The following is a 20,951-nucleotide window of genomic DNA, read 5'->3' as shown; positions in this document are numbered from 1 at the left end:
TGGGAAACACTTTTGCAAGTGCCCCTGCATGCTGATGATACTCCAAAAGGAGGTCTTTCATATCTACTACAGTCATGTTGTCACACTCCAGCTTGTGCCTTGCACACTCTTCCTGGAGCTGTGGCTTTGTCATCTTCAGGATTTCCAGCATCTTAGCACGCTCCATCCTAACTAGCTAAACTTTCCCTACTCCAGTTGACCCGAAAATAAAACAAAACCGCTGTTGCTTCCTCTGGGTGCTTGCACGCATCAAAAACCAAAAATGCCTGGCCAATCAAGTTCTCTGTTTGTTCTTATCCCACCGCTGCCGCCAAGTGTGGCGGAACCGGCCCGATTCTGCCTTCAGGCCCGGTCCCGTCAGCTCCCTATTGAGTCGCCAACTCCTGGAGGGAGCTATGTCTCCTCCTGCCCCTTGGGCTCGCTGCCACCACCTGCTCAGTCCCGGGGTTCAGATTGAGAGGAACAGGACTCCCAATCCCCCTCTCCAGCTGTGAGGCCAGGCCTCCAGGTCCTCTGCCACCCTGCACTTGGGTTTCACAGAGACCTCAGCGCTTCTTTGGGGCACCCCTGGAGGATTGGCACCTTATCCAACTGCATGCCTTCCCCCCCTTCACCTGGGGCCCCCTTCTTAACACAGCGTGGTCTAAAGCGGTTTGGGGATCTATGTGGTACAGAGATTGCCAGTATTTAAAACAGAAAAAAAAACATTTATTTAAAAGGGAAAAGGATAAGGGAAGAAAAACAAAACAAAAACAGTTGCATCTACAAAATTAGCCCAGCACAGCACAGCAAACAGCATAACAAAGAAAAGTTGATTATAAACGCATCCGGTTGGCCCTGATCTAAACATGCCCTGCCCTTTTTGAATTACTTACTTAGTCTGCCTGCCTGGGGGGCCTCCCCGGCAGGAGCCTCCATTGCTCACCACATGCTCGCTCGAGCGCTGGCTTCCAACTGAGAAACTCTTCCTGCCTAGCACATGGCAAGAACAACCGCACTTCCTGCTTCTCTAGGAGACTTTACCCTAGCGTTGTTGGTTTGGCTCTGGAAGGGAGGGGGGGAGTCAGGGGAAGGCTACAAAGCCTGCTGAATGGATTTACTGATCCCTGCCTTTTTGGATGAAGCACCAACACTCTCAGATGGCGTTTCTCCACAATTTCTATACAAAGAATGTACGGACAGCATGATTCCACCACGACCCCCAGTGGGTTTTTTTTTCTTGTTCAGGCAGCAAGACTACCTGTGTCTAGCTGCCCTACTAAAGAAAAGAGAAAAGTTTTATTGAAATTCAACACAGATGTTTTTTCCCCAACTGTTCTATTCACAGCTTGTTCAAAGTGTGATTATTGCCCCTGTAATTACCAAAAAGACTACTGCTTGTGAGAGTCTCAAAGGAATTTCAAAGGTCATTAGATAAAATTAGCATCTCTGGATTATACTAGAAATACAGCAGTTGGCATTTGCAGTTGTATTAGGGGGAGGTAAGGTTATGATAGCTATAATATGTGAAATTGTATTCAGGCGATGGCGCAAGACAGATGGTTTCAAACTGGAATTACACCAACAGTCATGTGAGGAGACTGAAGTCATTATTGTGATCAGGGCTTCTTCTTTTTTTTGTAGCAGGAACTCCTTTGCATATTGGGCTACATACTCCTGAAGTAATCAATCGTCCAAGAGCATACAGGGATCTAATTACAGGGCCTACTGTAAGCTCTTGGAGGATTGGATACATCAGGGTGCATGGCCTGATATACAATGGAATTCCTGCTACAAAAAAAGCCCTGATTGTGATTAACTGATAGCAAAATGTTCTCCATTGTGGTGTTCATTTTGGTGCTTTTATACTCATCCATGTGCAAGGTTCATGATGCTAAATGCACAATCAGTGAACCCCTCTCAAGCCTTCCTAACCGTTTTCAAGGAGGAGATCTCATCATTGGGGGAATTACTTCCTTTATGTCTGCTGCATCAGATGATTTGGAATTTAAGGAACTATCCAATTATATGGCATATGATATGGCTTTGTAAGGACATTACTCTTTGTGCATATCTGTTAATATCTGTGCATAGGTGCATGTGTTAATAATGGACAAGCTCTTAAGATTGCATTGAATTCTTGGAATGTAAATTTGAATAACTATTATTTTAATTTGCAGCCCCTCATTGTCTTTTCATGGTTCCCTGGAAATGACAGATACCTTTCATTTTATTTATTAGCTTCTTTCACCAATGGTCTTAAACTCAAGATAAAACAAGACAAAATGACAAATCCTGTTATTTACTCTGACCCCCATTTGGAAAGTGCTAACTGCACAGTCTTCAGTAATGGAACAAGTTGTTTTGTAACCTTCTGCTTATCAGAAGAGATGCTCAAGGAATCTTAACAGATTGGGTATAGTGGTTGAATCTAGTTTATTCCCAACTACACACTCCAAGATTATTCATGGAATTGAATAGAAATCCTTGTTATTTCCTGTCAGCACTTCAAGGCTAGTGGTTGTGAAACCACACATTTTAAACATTTCTCCGCAGTTTCTGTGGACATTAGAGCATAATAAAGCCACAGCACTTACTCCCTAGTGGGATATTAAAATATAAATAATCACCCAAAATACACAGAAATATCCCTGGAATTAGAGAGGGGTGGAAATTCATATTAGCTGGAATCTGACCATGGCTCAAATAAGTCCAATGTCCTGATAGCATAACTGATAATTTCATGTCAGATATGAATAATCAAGCCTGAGGTACAATGATATTACAATAATGTTGCTTATTTACTCTGTTTGTTTTTTTTTACAGTGTACGGACTAGTTATTATCAACATGCCTTGGCTTTGGCATTTACTGTGAAAGAACTCAATGAAAACCTCCAGCTCTTGCCCAATGTCACGTTGGGCTTCCACATACGTGACACTTACCTTAATGAACGAGAGACTTATCATGCTGCAATACAACTTCTTTCTACAAAGAACAGATTTATTCCCAACTACAAGTGTGACCTCCAGAACAATCTGATAGCAGTTGTTGGAGGAGCTGAAGCGAAAACTTCTCTCTACATAGCAAATGTGTTATCTATCTACAAAATTCCACAGGTAGGCCAGGTATTCAGAATTTGAATGGACTCCAACGTATTGTCAATGTTATAGAGCTTTCTTATCTCATTTTTCATGGCCAAGAAAAACAGAGCTTCTAAATTATTCATACCTTCATGATATAAGCCTTTAAAAATATTTATCCACATGAGAATATAGTGATGCCAAAATTTAAAACATATTTCATTGTCTCTGTTCATGCCTTATACTTTTAGTTATACTTGAGTATATGCTGCCTTTCTATAAAAAGTTTGGCCAAGGCATTTCAAAACAATGTAGAAATATAGTAACAGAATATTACCTAAAAGAAAAAGCAAAGGGAAGGGAGTTCCAGAATCCATGACAGACAGTAATAGCCAACCAGATTTTCATTAAAGAGTGCACGGAAGGAGTATGACCTTAACTTGCATCCAATTAGTTTGGGACTTTTTAAAAAAAGAATCATTGGTGCTAAACACACACCTCCCATTCCAAAAAGATCATTTGAATTCATCCAGATGTGTAGCTGTTACTATTTTTTCCTTGAAATTTGAAAGCTGTTAGTATTTTAAAGGTACCACATTGGACTCCTGTTTTAGTTTGCAGCTACTGACTAATAACCTTTATTACGGCAGATGCTTTCATGAGAATTGATCTAATGTCATCAGATGTATGCATCTAGTTCTTCTTCAGGCCTTTCACATTCTCAGCAAATGAAACCATTTTCATTTCTTCTCCATAAATGACCAAAAAAGAGAAGCCTAGGTTATTTTCTTAACTGGAAAGTATGAACATTTTTTAAGAGCATGGATTCACTCACACCAATTAGTATATTGAAACCTTTTCACTCTCACTTTTTTTCATTTTCTTCCCAATGTTGACTTCTTTTAGCTCACCTACAGTTCTACGTCATTAATGCATGAAACCTTGTCAGGACTTTCCACTTATCAGATGGTGCCAGATGAAGCCCAGCAGTACAAGGGGATCCTGCAGTTAATTCTGCATTTCAGGTGGACATGGATTGGGTTTATTATTGCGGATGATGAATGTGGGGAAAGATTTCAGCATGCCATGATTCCTCTGTTTTATCAGAATGGCATCTGTGTGGCCTTCATATCAGAACTCCGCCAAAACTCTATGATAAGTTCTTTTTTTGGCATGATGGAATATGCATTGAAATATTATGGCATTGTAATGGAGAGTAAGGCTGATACGGTTGTTCTTTTTGGAGACACTGGTAATCTTTCATTTATTAGATGGGTCATAAAACTTTCAGAGGATGGGTTCACAACAGCAAAGACTAAAGGTAAAGTTTACATTACGTCTATTCAGATGGATTTTACATCTTATTATTATCAAAGAGATTGGGGCAACATGATCCTTCATGGTGCAATGTCCTTCACGGTTCACACAAATGAACCTCCAGGATTCCATCAGTTTCTTCAGAGCAGAAAGCATCTTAGGACCAAAGGAGATGGCTTCATCAGAGACTTCTGGAAACAGGCATTCCTCTGTGAATTCTCTGAGTCACAGGTAAAGAAGTACTTTCATAAAAATTGCACTGGGGAGGAGAAACTGGAGAGCCTTCCAGGTGATGCTTTTGAAATGAGTATGACCGGTACTAGCTACACTATCTATAATGCTGTCTATGCTGTAGCACATGCTTTGCATGACCTGTATTCATCTCCTTATGGACACAGAAGAATGCTGAAGAGGAAGAAATACAGCATGTTCCGTCAACTGTTATGGCAGGTAACTATCTTAGTTCAAGTCTAGTCCAGTGTTTAGGTTATCGCTTTTTAATTGTCAGCACCATCTATTGCAGAGTACAGCCTGAACTAAATGCAAGTTTTAATCATAATCTATCACAGACTGCAGCCTGTGTAAATGTAATGTTGGAATGCAAATATCTCTTGTTATAATTTAAACCTTTATCTTGTTCTTCTTGAGAACACTTAATCCAAATCGTTCTTGAATCATGTTGGAGAAGGGCTGTGGCAAGGGGGGAAATGTGACATCTAAGGGACTGATAGTTAATGGCAGCCTGTAGGACACTAGGCAAAAGTTGGAAATCTGTAGAATTATTAACATTTCAGTCTTAATACTGAGTTAGGGCAGATAGCTATGACTGGAAGATTAGCAAACTAATTTAAAATAGAGCCAAAACTTCAGATTTTTGGCAACATGGCATGACTTTATTTTATACATAACACAAAATAATATTCAAAGCATGATTAAACCCTTATTCAAATTATGGGGGAAACTTAAGCAAATTTCTCTCTATATTTTAATTTTGCCTGTTTTAAGAAGAGATTGAGAAAGAAATCTTTTTTTTCTGTATACATGCTGAATACTGAGCTCTCTATCGATACTTCAATTTGTTAATTCTTTCCTTTGTTGTTATATGTTCATTGTAGGGTTTCTTTCCTTGGGGGAGGGGTGAATTTTTGGTGTTGGTGTTTCTATCCTTTTTATGCTTTGGTGCTGATGTCTGTATCTTTTTTTAATAATAAAATTTATATAGATAGATAGATAGATAGATAGATAGATAGATAGATAGATAGATAGATAGATAGATAGATAGATAGATATAGATAGATAGATAGATATAGATATAGATGTATGTATGTATAATTTTAGAATTGTAAGCTAGAAAGGACTTACGGACCATTTAGTCCAACTCACTGCATAATGCATGATAGCCTAAAACAACCGTTACAAATGGTTATCCAGTGTCCTTCTGTTGTTGTAGGATACTTAGCAGATTGCATTAGAGCGCAGTGGAAATAAAGCAGCCACAGCACATATTTGTTTAGCTTCCAATTAGAAGTGTACTGAAAGAATTAAGAAAGGATTAGATGGGAAGAAAATCAATAACGGTCTACCTCACAGCTGCCAAACTCATTTGTTATGAGGGGCAGATCCAACATAAATGAGACCTTGTCAAGGTGGGCCATGTGTGTCATAAAATGTAATGCCCGGTAACGGAGATATAAACTTTATAGAGCACAAACACAACAAAATATTTTTTAAAAAAACATTAAAATAAAATGTCCTTAAAGCATTAGCACACTTGCAATATTAACAATCTTTGACAACTGACACTTCTTGCTCTGAATTATTGCATCAAAATCTGAAGTCTGTGTTGTAACAATCCCGAATATGCTGTTCTGGTGTGTATCTGTAAGTTGCAAACCACATACATACATACTTTATTATTATAGTCAATGACCACTACAGTCCAAACAAACAGGACAAATCATATTAGGAAATCCTTTAAAATTTAACAACCGAGTTGCAAACTTCTGATTTATTGACATCATTAAAGAAATCTCATGGCCAATGCTCTGTACCCAAGCACTCAGGGAAAAAGATAAAATCACTGGGCATTGCAAGCTTTTGTACGTAACTTACTTTGTGTGTTCGTCAGGATAATGCAAACACACCATGACGCAGACTGAGGGCAATGTGTTTATCTACAAAACTATACTCTTCCCCAGAAAAACAACTGCAACTCCTATGAGGCAGTGCAAGAATAGAGAGACAGTAATGTATAGTGGTCAGTATCAGCCTACTATCTGGGAAACCTAGGTTCAGAATCAACAGTCTGCAAAAGTTATGTGTTGACATACACCGGCAGCCTAATACTTGTTGTTATTCCTCATCTAAATAGTTTGCCATTTTGTTGTTGTTCAGTCGCACAGTCAAGTCCAACTCTTTGGGACTCCATGGACAAAGTCACATCAGGCCCTCCTGTCTTCCACCATCCTCCAAAGTCTGCTCAAATTCGTGTTTGTTGCATCAGTATCGCTGTCCAGCCATCTCATCTTATCCATTACTCCTTGTCTAAATAGTTCACATTGCTTTCCTACTGAGAAAGATTGGGTCACGGGGACAAGAATACGTGAAAAGGGGGAGGAAATATAGTTGCACCTAGGGCAGCCCTGGCAAAATGGGGTTAATAAATAAACACAAAAACACACTACGCATGCAGAGTAGCAAGGCAAAAAGCTTTTACATTGAATAAAACTAAGTGGGCAGCCATGTTGCTCTGAAACAGTAGAACAAATCAGGAGTCAAGTGGCACCTTTAAGACCAACCAATTTTTATTCAAAACGTAAGCTTTCGTGTGGTCTCTTAAGCACACTTCATCAGACGAGGGGATCAGGTATTGTGAGCTGAAATACAAGCAGTTTATTGATTAAGAGGGCAATAAAACTGTTGGTCCTAAAGCTGATTTTTGTATTTCTCCCCTGCTATTGAGGCAGCCAAGAAAAGCAACCTCTCCTCACTTTTTCCCACTTCCCCCTCCTTCTTCCCCAGAAGGGGAGGACCCTCAGCCAATGGAGAAGCTTAGCTCTATAGTTCTATTGTGCAATTGAGAGATCCTGGGACAGCTCTAGCTTTGGTTCAGAGAGCTCATCCACACCAAAGTCTTTCATCAGACAGAAGATCTACTCAAGTTTACTTCATGCATTTGAAGAAGATATGTATTCAGCCTCAGTAGCTGAGTTGAAAAATTGTGCTTGCTTTTGGCTAATCCAACGGATGAGGCTGTTTCCATAGAAACACATGTAGCCATTGGCTGACTTGCAGTCAATTTTGTCTTCACTCCAGTCCATGTATCCAGCCAGTCTTGTGAATGTCACAAGCTGAGATCCTTAGTTTCAGGTCTGCTGTTCTTATGAGGCTTGTAGCCAACCTCATCGGCATTCCAATCATAGTAATTTGATGAATCAGCTTTTTTGCACAAGATTCCAATAGCTGCAGAATGTCAGGTCTAGACGCTGTACTCAGATCGAGAAGCTTGCCTATTGCCTCTCATTGTTCAGGTTCTTAGCAATTTCTTGTGCAACCTCTTTGCTTTGACAGCACAATGTCAAATAATCCAAGCATTCCAGTCTATGTTGATACCGTCCTTCTTTCAATCTTGTAAATAGGCAGGTCTCTGCCTTTCCATATCGAAAGTTTTGACTTTGTAGCACCACAGTTAATTTTCCATTCCATGTTCTGACAGTTTCTTCAGGTCCATAAATGCTTCTTTTAAAATTTGCATTTGAGATTCTTTTTTCCATTTTCTTGAAAACTACATGGTCATTCCATATAGATCTTTTCAGATAAACCTCCATTGAGGAATGCTGTTTTAATGTTCAGGTGTTCAACATGCATTCTTCTTGATGCTGATATAATCTGTGGTGTGCTTGACAACATGCAAAAGTTTCAGACATTTATTTCCAGCTAGAGGGTTCACTCTTAGGTTGCATATTTGCACAAAAGGAAAACTTATGTGGTGGTACCCCTTACTTGCTTCTTTGTGACTGTCTCACAGTAGTCTCTGTATTCTCTAGCCTATCATCGCCTGCCTCCCCTTTTGATCGTGGTGTCTCTTGTTGCCCTTCCTGTTGCTTGGCAGTCCTGGAAGGTAGCCATCTGGCCATATCAATAAAAGAAATTTCTTCAGCATCTTGACTGGTTTCCACTGTGGATACTACTCTACTCAACATCTGATTGCTTCTAAACTATCTAAGATTAATATACAGTACCATCTGCTTAACCTTTTCACAACTGAAGTGATAACACTTGCAAAACCCCAACCTCTCCAATCCTCCATCCTATCCTATCCGAATGGGAACAGCTATCTGTCCTCCATAACTCTTGGAGTTGCAAGTTTAAGAAGTGATCCAATGTCTTAGTTTCTCACTGTAGAGTTTCTCCCCTTGGTTCACTATCACGTGGTCTTGGCTGCCATTGAGACAGAGTTCTAGTGTGAAATAGCTTCTAGTAAAGAGGAAAGGTAGGTAAGAGAGTTAAGAGCAGCTAAGAGTGGTGAGATAGCTTCTATTTTGCATTGTCCACTCCTTGGAGTCATCTATCTTTTCCTGTCCCATGAGGAAGATCTGCTCTTTCTGTTACTAGCAAATGAGTTGTGCTGCTTTGTAGCTTCTGAGCTTGTGCAGACCCAATTGTTGTCAACTTTGATGTAAATGCTGAGATGTAAGGCATTTCTCTAAAATTATTATTCAGTATTATTCTTTCATGGTATCTCATCTAATTGCCAAGTGCCCCTCTAAACCAAACATCTTTGCTTTTAAGTGGGAAAAAACCCAATGTTGAGGGAAGAATTTCCTCCCATTCTGGTGGCAACAAAAAGCTACAGCTAGGAAAGGCCTTTCCTCTTCAAAGGATGAAATACAAAAAAGAACAGAAGAAAACCTGGATGTGTCCAATAAGGATAATAAAATTATATATCCAAAAATAAAATGGAAAATCATAAAACTGTCAAACACAGACATAAGGCATTTAATAGTCTCCTTTTAAAAAACTGTATTCAACTAACAGCTGATCCTCATTTGTGTTTCTCTTTTTAATCTAGCTTCATCGCTATCTGAAAAGCATCTCATTTAATAACAGTGCTGGGGAGACAATTTCATTTGATGCCAGTGGAGAAGTCACAACAGGGTATGATATTATCAATTGGCTTGCTTTCCCAAATGGATCTTTTTTCAAAGTGAAAATTGGAGAGATTCATCCAGATGCTCCTCCAGACCAAATGCTTACCATTAATGAAGAGAGGATCACATGGAACAGCTGGTTTAACAAGGTAATCTGGGAAAGCTATCACTTAAAACCTGAGTGAGGTAGAGAAAAAAAACTAGCTTCAGTCAACCCAAAAGTCTTTCTGTCTTTTTCTTTCTTTCTTTCTTTCTTTCTTTCTTTCTTTCTTTCTTTCTTTCTTTCTTTCTTTCTTTCTTTCTTTCTTTCTTTCTTTCTTTCTTTCTTTCTTTCTTTCTTTCTTTCTTGATAGAAAATTTTCTTTAGTATTATATTCTATAAACCACATATAACAAACATTACCAACCAATAGACGCACCCACCACCACCACATTTAAAGGGACATAAAGATAAATAGCTAACAATTATTTCTTATTCTATCTATTCAAATCTTAAGTTTTCCACCCAGTCATACACCGGTTTCCATGTATCCTTGCATTGCTTCATATCTTTCAACCTCGTGGTTAGAAAATCCATTTCTACGGTCTCCAATAATTTGACTATAAATTCATTTCGCTTTGGGATGTTATAAGTCTTCCAATATCTGGCATATAGTATTCTGGCTATACTTAACACATGGAGTAATATTTTTTTCTCTGATTTAGACACATCGATTTTACAAACATTTAGTAAAAACAATTCGGGTAGGTGGGGAATTTGCTTTTTAAATATCTTTTTTATCCATATGGATACTTGAGTCCAGTATTTTTTGCCCTATTACAGAGCCACCACATGTGGAACAAAGAACCTTTTGTTTTGTTACACTTCCAGCATTTGTTAGAAGCCAGAGGGTAAGCTCTAGAGAGTTTATCTGTAGTATAATACCAGCGATAAATCAACTTGTATAAGTTTTCTTTAAATAAAGCCAATTTCGTCAATTTCAAATTTTCTTTCCAAATTTTATCCCACTCAATAATTTCAATACTATAACCAAAATCTTCCATCCAACGTACCCAGGCTTCTTTTACCACTTCATCCTGCATTTTGTATTCTAGTAACCAGTTATAAATTCTGTAAACCAATTTCCGGTCTGATTTGAAAATAATTGCGTCAAATTCATTTAGCTTATTTGAGAAGCCTTTTTCCTTGTCCGACTTATACCTGGATCTTATTTGTACCTTTAACTACCAATCTAGCTTTGAGTATTCCTCAGTTTTTAGTTCACCTTTCGAATTTAATAAACAATCATATGTATAATTACCCTCCCAAGAATAAAGATTCTGGTGTACCGCCGCTTCTACCGGTGATAGCCACTTGGGTGTGTATCTATATATCAGCGTTTTTATCTCCCACCAGCTTTTAAAAAGTGATCTCCTTATCTCATGTCTGAGAAATTTACTATCCTTAGCTGGAGGGCTATACCAAGCGTAAGAATGCCACCCTCTTGATAAATCCGCGCCTTCCAAAGTCAACACTTTTATATTTCTTAATAGTATCCACTCTTTCACCCAAGTCAAGGCGCATGCCTTGTGATACATCTGCCAGTTTGGAAGCACAAATCCACCTCTTAGTTTAGCATCTTGCAGTACTTTTAATTTGATTCTTGGTTGTTTATTCTGCCAGATGAATTTTGTCACTAATTTATTTAATTGTTGGAAGAAGGTCTGGGGGACTGAGATTGGGATCATTTGAAACAAAAATAAAACCCCAGGTAGGATGTTCATTTTTACCGAGGCAATTCTTCCTAATAGTGAAATTTGCATATCACACCACCTTGTTAAGTCATCTTTTATCTCTTTTAAAAAATTTTCATATTTATCTCTTAATAAAGTTTTTAGATCTGCGGTTAAGAAAATACCAAGATATCTGACCTTCTTTTCATAGGAGAATCCTGATTTCATTACCAATTCGTCAATCTGGTCTTTCGTCATATTTTTGGTGATAAATTTAGTTTTCTGATAATTTACTTTGAAACCCGCCACTTCTCTGTATTGTTTTAATCTTCTTTTAAAATTAACAATCGAATTATTGGGGACTTCTAATGTAAGCAATACATCATCTGCGAAGGCTTGTGTTTTATAAGTTTCTTTTTTCACTTTTACTCCCTTAATCTCCTGATCTTCCCTTATCATGTTTAAAAAAGGTTCTAATGATAAAACGAAAAGTAAGGGAGAAAGTGGTCAGCCTTGCCTTGTACCTTGCTCAATTCTTATCTGACTCGATATCGATCCATTAATATTAATCTTGGCTTTTTGATTAGTATATATGGTCTCTATCACTCTCACAAATCCTTCTCCACATCCAATTGCTTTTAAAGTCTTGAAGATAAATTTCCAATTCACATTATCAAATGCTTTTTCAGCATCCAAAGTAAACGCAGCAAATTGTTTTTCTGTGTGTTCTTCATAGAATTCTAATACATTCAAAATCATTCTTAAATTTTGTCTCATTGTTCTTCCAGGAATAAAACCTGTTTGGTCTTCTATAATATCTGGTATTATTTTTTTCAATCTATTGGACAGAATGTTAGCATAAATTTTATAGTCTATATTTAATAAGGAAATTGGTCTATAATTTCTTATTTCTGATTAATCTGATCCTTCCTTGTGGATTAACGATATTAATGCTTCTTCCCATGACACAGGGATCCTGGATTTTTCTGATATTTCATCCAATACTCTTTTATATGGTTCCATCAATCATTCGTCGAAGCAATTATAAACTTCCATAGGCAGTCCATCAAGCCCCTGAGCTTTATTCTTTTTCTGCTTCTTCATTGCCTCAACTATCTCGAACATGGAAATTGGTTCTTCTAGTGATTTCTTCTGCTCTTCTGACATCTGTTTCATTTTACTTTGTTCTAAATATTCTCTTTGCAGATGTTCTGATAGTTCTTTTCCTTTATAGAGCCTTTGAAAGAAATTCTTAACTATTCCTTCCATTTTTTCCTTCTGTGTCACTACCATCTGATTTTCATCTTTCAGCGATCCAATTATTTTCTTCTCTCTTTGTTTTCTCAATTTGTACGCTAATCATCTACTCGTCTTGTTTGCATTTTCGAAGTAATTTTGTTTAGACCACTTAAATTTCTTTTCCAATTCTTCTGATAATAGCAAGTTAATTTGATGTTGTATCTTCCGAATCTTCATTTTAATTTCTTCTGAGTTTCTTTCCTTCTGGATTTTTTCTTGTTTATCTAATTTCTGCAATAATTCATTATACTTATACAATCTTTCTTTTTTCCTTCTGGCAGAATAACTAATAGCAACTCCTCTAAAAATGCTTTAAAAGCGTCCCATATTACTTGTACTGATGAATCTTCTTTCCGATTGAGGTCAAAAAACATCTTTATCTTCTCTTTCGCCTCTTTTAAAAACTCTTGCTCTTTCAAAATTTGAGTATTCAATGTCCAACGTAGCCTAGTTGCCGCTTTATGTAGAATAATCTGTAATGGGCTATGATCTGAGTAAGTTCTTGGTAAAATATCAGCTTGTTTCAATAATGTGGCAAAGGGCATTGACAACCAACACATGTCTAGCCTGGACCAGGAGTTATGTACATGTGAAAAATAGGTAAAATCCGTCGTTGTAGGGTTTTTTGTTCTCCATGCGTCCACCAGACTTAACTCTTCTATCATCCTAAAAAAGGATTTCGGTAAGACACCTCTTGTTTTTTTAACCTTCTTTTTCACCGATTTCCTGTCTTCATGTGCATCATAAACTGCATTGAAGTCCCCCAAAATACAGTAGTTTGCCGTTTCGAATTCCAACAATTTCTTATGCAACATGTCAAAAAAAATTTCTTGAGCGTTGTTAGGACCATATACATTTCCTATTAATGTCTTTCTACCGTCAATCTCTATTTCTACCAAAACAAGCCTGCAGCAGCCCTCACTATAGAGTAATTTTGATTTAATATGCTCCTTAATGTAGATAGCGACTCCTCTCTCTTTCTTCAAGTCTGAGGAAAAATATAGTTGCCCCAAATTTTTATTTTGCAAATATTTTGAATCGTTGTTCTTTTCTCTTGTAGCTTCCTCTTCCTTTTCTCTTGTAGCTTCCTCTTCTCCTATTCTAATCAAATCTTCTTCATTGTTGTCTTCCGGTCCAGATTCCTGACTCTCTTGTTGTACATGCCTACTCCAAAAGTCTTGCACTTTGTCAAGTGATGTTAGGTTATATCTTTTACTTTGATAAGTAAAAAAGATCCCCTCCGGGACTAGCCATTTGAATAAAATAGATTGCTCCATTAGCCAAGCCGTTAGCTTCTTGTATCCAGTTCTCCTGCGCCTAACACTCCAAGGGACCTCCTTCAGCACTTTTATTTTATGTCCTTTCCATATTAGTTCCTCCTCTCTCGTAATCTTCAGAATTCTCTCGCTCATTGATACTCTCATAAATTTAATATGTACTTCCCGAGGCAAATTGAATTTTTTCGTATAAGTAGATGTCACTCTTTTGACCCAATCTATTTCAGCTACCATTTCTTTCGCTGTTTGTTCCTCATCTAAAGTTAATATTTCTATAACTTTTTTATAAATATCTTCCCCTTTTTCTTCCGGTATATTTTGCAATCTAAAAATGTATAGTGCTTTGTCCCATTCTATCCTAGTTAATTAATCTTCTAGTTGCGAGGTTTGCATTTTGGATTCTCTCATATTGGAAGCAGCCACTTTCCCTTGTTCTTCCGCTACTTCCACTTTTGCAGCTAATTTATGTATTTGTTGAGTATTGGCCAATAGCTGTTGTTGGAAATTTTCCACTTTGTCATTTGTTTTTCTTATTTCTTCTTTCAACTCCATCTTTAATTCCTCCAGTGCTTCTTGGTTTTGTTTAAAGCCAACAACCATAATATTTTGTAGCTTGTCTATTGCATCTTGGTTTATAGATGCAAAAACAGATTTCCCTAAACCTAGGGATGTGCCCTGGGCTATCTTTTTAGCTTTAGCATCCATCTTCTAAGGATTTTAGGGGAGCTTACTTCTAGCCCTAAACTCTAAATTAAAACTCAATTTTGTTTCCTCTGTAATTTAGACTTCTCACCACAATGCTTACAAAATATTTCTATTATTGCAATTCAGGTTATACCTCTAAATACCTCCAAAATCCCCCTACTGGAATATTTCAGCAATCAACAATCAAAAGGAGATCAATAGGAAGTAGATACTTATATCACTAACAGTCAGCTTTACATCTCTAACCATTAGTTGGAACAGCAGTGCATTAACAACTGTCACAAATAGTAATTCGCCCCTTTAAAACTCACAGTTCTTACTTCACAAGGCCCCTCCTTCTTCTTCCCACCAAGCTCACACACATATTATACAATTAGAGCCACCTCCATTTTCTCTTGAGAAATAGCCCATCTAGATTTAAATGTCTTAAGTCATATATTCAATAGACCAAACCTTTTCACACAAACAAAGTTTCTTCCTAAAGTGATGTTTCCAAGCCCTTCTTCAAGGAGGAGACAGCCGCAGCAATACAGAAAGAGAAAAAAGGAAACCCTGCCACTAAAAACTATCTCCTCCTCCTCTGTAACTTCACTCCATTCGCTCTTCTGACACCGCCATCTTGCACTTTCCTCTCCTCCACCCCTTTTCTTCACTCTCCTTCTCCTTTCTCCTGTCTCACTTCCCCATCTTTATAAACAGTTCAGTTCAGTTCTTATTCTTTCAAACTCAGTCAGTAAATAGCTCTCCCCCTCCTTCCAATTCTTCTTTTTCCCCCGCCTCCAAACCTCCAAACACTTCCTTTGCCTTCCTTCACCCACTTTCCAATCTCTTCTTTCTTAATGTCTCTCCATCTCACGCCATCTTCCACCTTCTCAGCCGTCTCTTCAGCGCCAACAAGCAAACCTTCTGTTTTAACCTCTCGTCACTCCAACTCGCACAGTAAATTCCACACTGCCATGCATCTCGACTCCTTCCTCCCCTTCCTCTCCGCCATTCCTTCCGCTCTCTCCGACCGTCTCACCGCTGTTCTTTCCGTTCACCCCAACCGTCTCACCAACACTCCTCTGCACCGACGTCTCCGCCGATCAGCAGTAAGTTTCCTTTTAATTCTTATCAGGATATGGTTATTCTATGATTGATAGTAGTCGTTTGTATCCTTCCTTCCTTCCTTCCTTCCTTCCTTCCTTCCTTCCTTCCTTCCTTCCTTTCTTTCTTTCTTTCTTTCTTTCTTTCTTTCTTTCTTTCTTTCTTTTTTTTTTTCTTTCTTTCACCATGAGTGTCATATTAAGAAAACAAGTTGTGTGTTGAACAGAAGAATGATTGAAATGTCTCTCTGGCTTAATACTTTCCCATGTGCACTTTCTTCAAACAGAACAAGAGTCAAAAATGTCAACTCTTTAAATAGGGTTAGTCAACTTCAAGATGATGTCTAGCGTTCTCCTAAGATTAGAACTAATCTCCAATTTACAGGGATTGGTTCTCCTGGAGAAAATGGCAGCTTCTGAGGGCAGATCTACAGCACCATGCGCCCAAAGATCTAAAACATTAGGCACCCCAAGTTCTCTCTCTCACTTTGTCTTTCCTAAGTACCACCCCTTCAGTTCTCTAGGACAAGAGCTGGCAATCCTGCTCACCCAAGCTGGGACCATGTCAAAGATTGGGAATGAAATCCTTCATCATTTCCATAAAATATAACAGCCCAGCTGAAGTGATTGAACATAAAGAATTTCAATCAATCTCAAAAGCCTTTATTGGCATATATCAGATAATAAACAAATAAACAGCTACAGAAATAACAAAAGCAGTCATACGCAGCTATACATTGAACAGTCAATCCTTGATTACCAGACTCAAGAATGAAGCAACCTTTTCAGTTATTTCAGATGACAAACAATTCAGAAGACAGCAAACCTTTACAGCATCTGAGCAGCCTGTCATATTGAACAAAATTGGACCGAGAAACCTAAGGCTTATAGTATCGTATAGTGGACAATAAAGAAGAATATGGGACAATGAGTCAACTTGTTTTAAATTATATATACAAAGTCTTAATGAAAGTGGGATTTGTTTATATCTACCATCGGTAACTGCTGATGGGATTGTATTGCATCTGGCAAGGCTAAATTCTCTACGCAGGAGCTTGGGAGTTCTACTGGAGCCTTCATTATCAATGGAGGCCCAGATAGCAGCCACTGCCAATCGGCGTTTTTTCATCTGAAGCGGGCAAGGCAGTTGGCCCCCTTCCTAGAGCGTCAGGACCTAGCAACAGTGATCCATGCAACAGTCACCTCAAGGTTGGATTACTGTAATGCCCTCTACACGGGGCTGCCTCTGTGCCGAAACCGGAAGCTGCAGCTGGTGCAGAACACGGTGGCTAGGCTGTTATTAGGGCTCCCAAAATGGGAGCACATACAGCCGGGGCTACGCGGACTGCACTGGGTGCCAGTTGTATACCGGCTTCGCTACAAAGTGCTGGTTATTACCATTAAAGCCCTATATGGTCGAGGACCTGCCTTCCTGAAGGACTGTCTCTCCCCATATGAACCCCAGAGAGCACTGAGGTCAGTGGGGAAGAACCAACTGACTATCACCGGGCCGAAGGAGGCAAAATTAAAGAATATTCATACACAGGCCTTCTCCATTGAAGCTCCACACCTATGGAACCAGCTCCCGTAAGAAGTTTGGGCCCTGCAGAGCCTTGAGCAGTTCCGCAGAGCCTGCAAGACCTTCCTCTTTAGGATGTCCTTTACCTGACTGAATGACTGATGGACTCGTCTTAATTGATTCTGCCATCATACTTACTTGCATCTAATAAAAAAGCACCAGAAATGTTAATTTTAAATTGGAATGTTTGAAGTTGAATGTTGATTTTAAAATTTATTGCATAACTCATAGTACAGACTGATTATGTTGTTAGCCACCCTGAGCCTGCTTCGGCTGGGAGGGCGGGATATAAATAAAATGTTGTTGCTGTTGCTGTTGCTGTTGTTGTTGTTGTTGTTGTTATTATTATTATTATTATTATTATTATTATTATTATTATTATTATTATTACAATTTTGGAACATGGAGAGTTGATAAATAAGAAGGCAAATGACCAATGGCTGGGGAAATTCCAACATTCAGAGGGGAACATAAGGAATTTGGTGATGAATGAAGCAAACACACACACACACTCCAGAGGGGTATTGACCATTAATAATTTGGAGGAACAAAGAAAATGTTATTTTACATCTGCTATCTACAGTAAGTTTTTTTTCTGCCTCACTTATGCATTAGACACAGCCCCTTTCTGTCTGCAGTGAAAGTTGCCATCCAGGTTCTAGGAAGCAAATGAAGGAGGGGGAGCCATTTTGCTGTTATGAGTGTAAACCATGTCCAAAAGGGAAGATTTCTAATCAGAGGGGTAAGGCATTTGTAGTCCAATCCTGAGCAAAGTTACATCTTTTGAAGCATAGGAGGGATCTCATTAACGTGGTGTTTTGAGTCTTGTAAGTAGGATTTGGAAGAATCTGGTCCAAATCCCACTCTCCTATGACAGCTTGTTGGGTGACCATGGGCTAGTCACACATTTCAAACCCACAGTGCTTTACCTGGGAATAAAATGGAACAGAGGAAATTATTTATTTATTTATTTATTTTATTCGATTTATATCCCGCCCTACCCCACCGAGGTGGGCTCAGGGCGGCTTACAACATAAAAAGCTAACAAAGATCAGTTTTAAATACATTAATAATTATACATTAAATACATAAAAATACATAAAACTCACATCAATATGTACTATGCTACCTTTTCTTGTTAATGTTAGTTGCGTTGGGTGCCCATTGGAGAGAAAGCCAGGTTATAATTGATATATATATAAATTAATTAGTTACTATAAAATAAATGTAGAATGATTTTATTTTCTATGCCTTGAGCTATTGTGATATCACTAAGGGGGACAAATGCTAATTGGGAGTATACACTGATGGTGTTATTGACTGCTGGTGATAACACAAAAAGAAATAGGTGTTTTGTAGTGCCACATATACTTTCCAAAATATGGCTTGCACTGAAAATCAATTCCGCCCCCCCCTCCCCAATGCCCACGGTAACTTGGAAGAGACTGAAGAGAGGAAAGGAAGTCTTTTACCATGGATAATGACAAAAGCCCTCATGCAAGGATCTTAGAAGATGGGGAAATTTTGCAATTTTGTTGTTGCTTAGTACAAGTAAGCATAGACAATATTTGCACTATTGACTGAACTATGCCTCAGAGCATACACACTGTATTGCCACCATGGCTCCACCTCCCAAATCTGTACTGAAAGAACAGATGGGAGGAAGAGCGATGGTAGTTGGCCAGTTCTCAGGCACGGGCCACCATGCTAGTATATATCCCTTGCTCTCCTTCAGGCCCACTCCCCTAGGCAGCCACCTCTGTCTGCCTTGTATACATTCCGGGCCTCTATTTGAAAGACTGAAAAACTGGCACATTTTAAAGAAGGAAAATCCCACAACTGAATACATTTTTGCAACAATTTTTGAAGTAATTCCATAGGAGAGTAAAACAAATAAATATTCCTCTTGCACATCTCCAGTTTGTTCAACCGAGCCCTCACAGGTCACACCTATAGAAAAAGTTGTGGAGTGAAATACAGATGCTGTGAGACCCACCAAAGGTTCCTCTTAAAGTCTGAGATATGGGAACAGATATGGGATTTGGAGAACACTGAAACTGTCCCTCCTCTCAATCCTCTCTCTCTGTTTTACAGACTTGGATGACTGTACCCAATGCGGACAAGATCATTATCCAAATGTGGGACAAAACCAATGCATTCCCAAATACATCACGTTTTTGTCTTATGAAGAGCCACTGGGGATCACTTTGGTGACTCTTGTCTTTTCCTTTTCTTTCATCACTCTTTTCGTGCTAGGAATCTTTATCAAGCACCACAGCACCCCCATTGTCAAAGCCAACAACAGGAACCTTACCTATTCTCTCCTGATCTGCTTCCTCCTTTGCTTCCTTTGTGCTTTACTCTTCATTGGTCAACCACAACGGGTGTCCTGTCTCCTCCAACAAGTCATTTTTGGCATGGTCTTCTCAGTTGCCATTTCTTGCGTGTTGGCAAAAACTCTCACGGTGGTTCTGGCTTTCCTAAGCATCCAACCAGGAAGCAGCCTGAGGAAGTGGGTGGGGAAAGGAGTGGGCAATTCAATTGTGATTTCCTGTTGCTTTATCCAAGCAGTCCTTTGTTTTGTGTGGCTGGCCACTTCTCCCCCATTTCCAGATGCTGACATGCAGACAGAGACTGAAGCAGTTCTACTGGAATGCAATGTGGGGTCTGTTACCATGTTTTACTGTGTTCTGGGCTACATGGGCTTCCTGGCCATTGTGAGCTTTGTGGTGGCTTTCTTGGCAAGGAAGCTACCTGACAGTTTTAACGAAGCCAAATTCATCACTTTCAGTCTATTGGTCTTTTGCAGCGTTTGGATCTCTTTTGTTCCCACCTACCTGAGCACCAAGGGAAAATTTATGGCGGCTGTGGAGATCTTCTCCATCTTAGCCTCCAGTGCTTCCCTTCTGGGTTGCATCTTCACCCCCAAATGTTACATTATTTTGCTGCGGCCTGAGTTGAATAACAGGGATCATCTGATAAGAACAAAAGGACAATAATGTAAATTTCTAGAGTTACAACTGTAACTCTACATCATTTTGATGTAGTGGTTAAGAGTGCAGACTCTTTTCTAGGAGAACCAGGTTTGATTCCCCACTCCTCTACATGCAGCTGCTGGGTGACCTTGTGCAAGCCACAGTTCTCATGGAGTTATGCTCTCAAGGCCACTTCTTGAAGACCTCCCACAGCCCCAGCTACCTCACAGAGTGTCTGTTGTGGGGAGAAGAAGGTGAGGAAATTATAAACCACTCTCACAATGAGGGTGGGTTATAAATTTGATCCCTTCTTCTTTCAAAGGTTTTATCTGTGGTCAGTCCATCTGTCCATCTTTAGCACACATAAGTCACCAAATTATGCATCTTGAACTCTCAAAACTGGTGGTCACATTGAGGATAGCGTTGGAAATTTTAATCTCTGACATGAAAAAAATAAGAACATTCTGGTCCATGAAGTGCCTAGAAAGCTGCACTCTGGTTCTTTTTCCTTTGGAAGCTATGACTAGCTAGGCACACATAGATCATTCAGAAAAGACTAGGACATGAAATTTGGCCAATAGATTCAGAATGGCTAAAGGAAATGCAATAGCAACCGCAAAGGTCATTGAAACATCTTGGCTCATGTAATCTCCCTAAACACTACTCTTGGCTCCTTTCTGCTTCGGTAACCATGGTGTAAAGCGAGAAACCTCAAATCTGATCATCAGTTTTAGAATAATGACTAGAGCTTCACTTGGGGTAGATTAGTGCCCAAATGAAATGGAAAAGT

At 39.0% G+C, this 20,951-nt stretch overlaps 1 protein-coding gene across 1 annotated transcript; it reads left to right on the top strand.

The window, feature by feature from the left end:
* The first annotated feature begins 1,524 nt into the window (after nt 1-1,524).
* Nucleotides 1,525-20,185, top strand: LOC132583144 (vomeronasal type-2 receptor 26-like). Its single transcript, XM_060254817.1, has 6 exons — nt 1,525-1,571; nt 2,806-3,097; nt 3,968-4,828; nt 9,450-9,677; nt 17,802-17,928; nt 19,281-20,185. The coding sequence occupies exons 1-6, from the start codon at nt 1,525-1,527 to the stop codon at nt 20,183-20,185; spliced, it is 2,460 nt and encodes an 819-aa protein (XP_060110800.1).
* The last annotated feature ends 766 nt before the right edge of the window (nt 20,186-20,951 follow it).

This window comes from Heteronotia binoei, chromosome 15 (genome assembly GCF_032191835.1).
Source record: "Heteronotia binoei isolate CCM8104 ecotype False Entrance Well chromosome 15, APGP_CSIRO_Hbin_v1, whole genome shotgun sequence".
Taxonomy (NCBI): Eukaryota; Metazoa; Chordata; class Lepidosauria; order Squamata; family Gekkonidae; genus Heteronotia; species Heteronotia binoei.
This window is presented reverse-complemented; position numbering and strand designations above follow the sequence as displayed.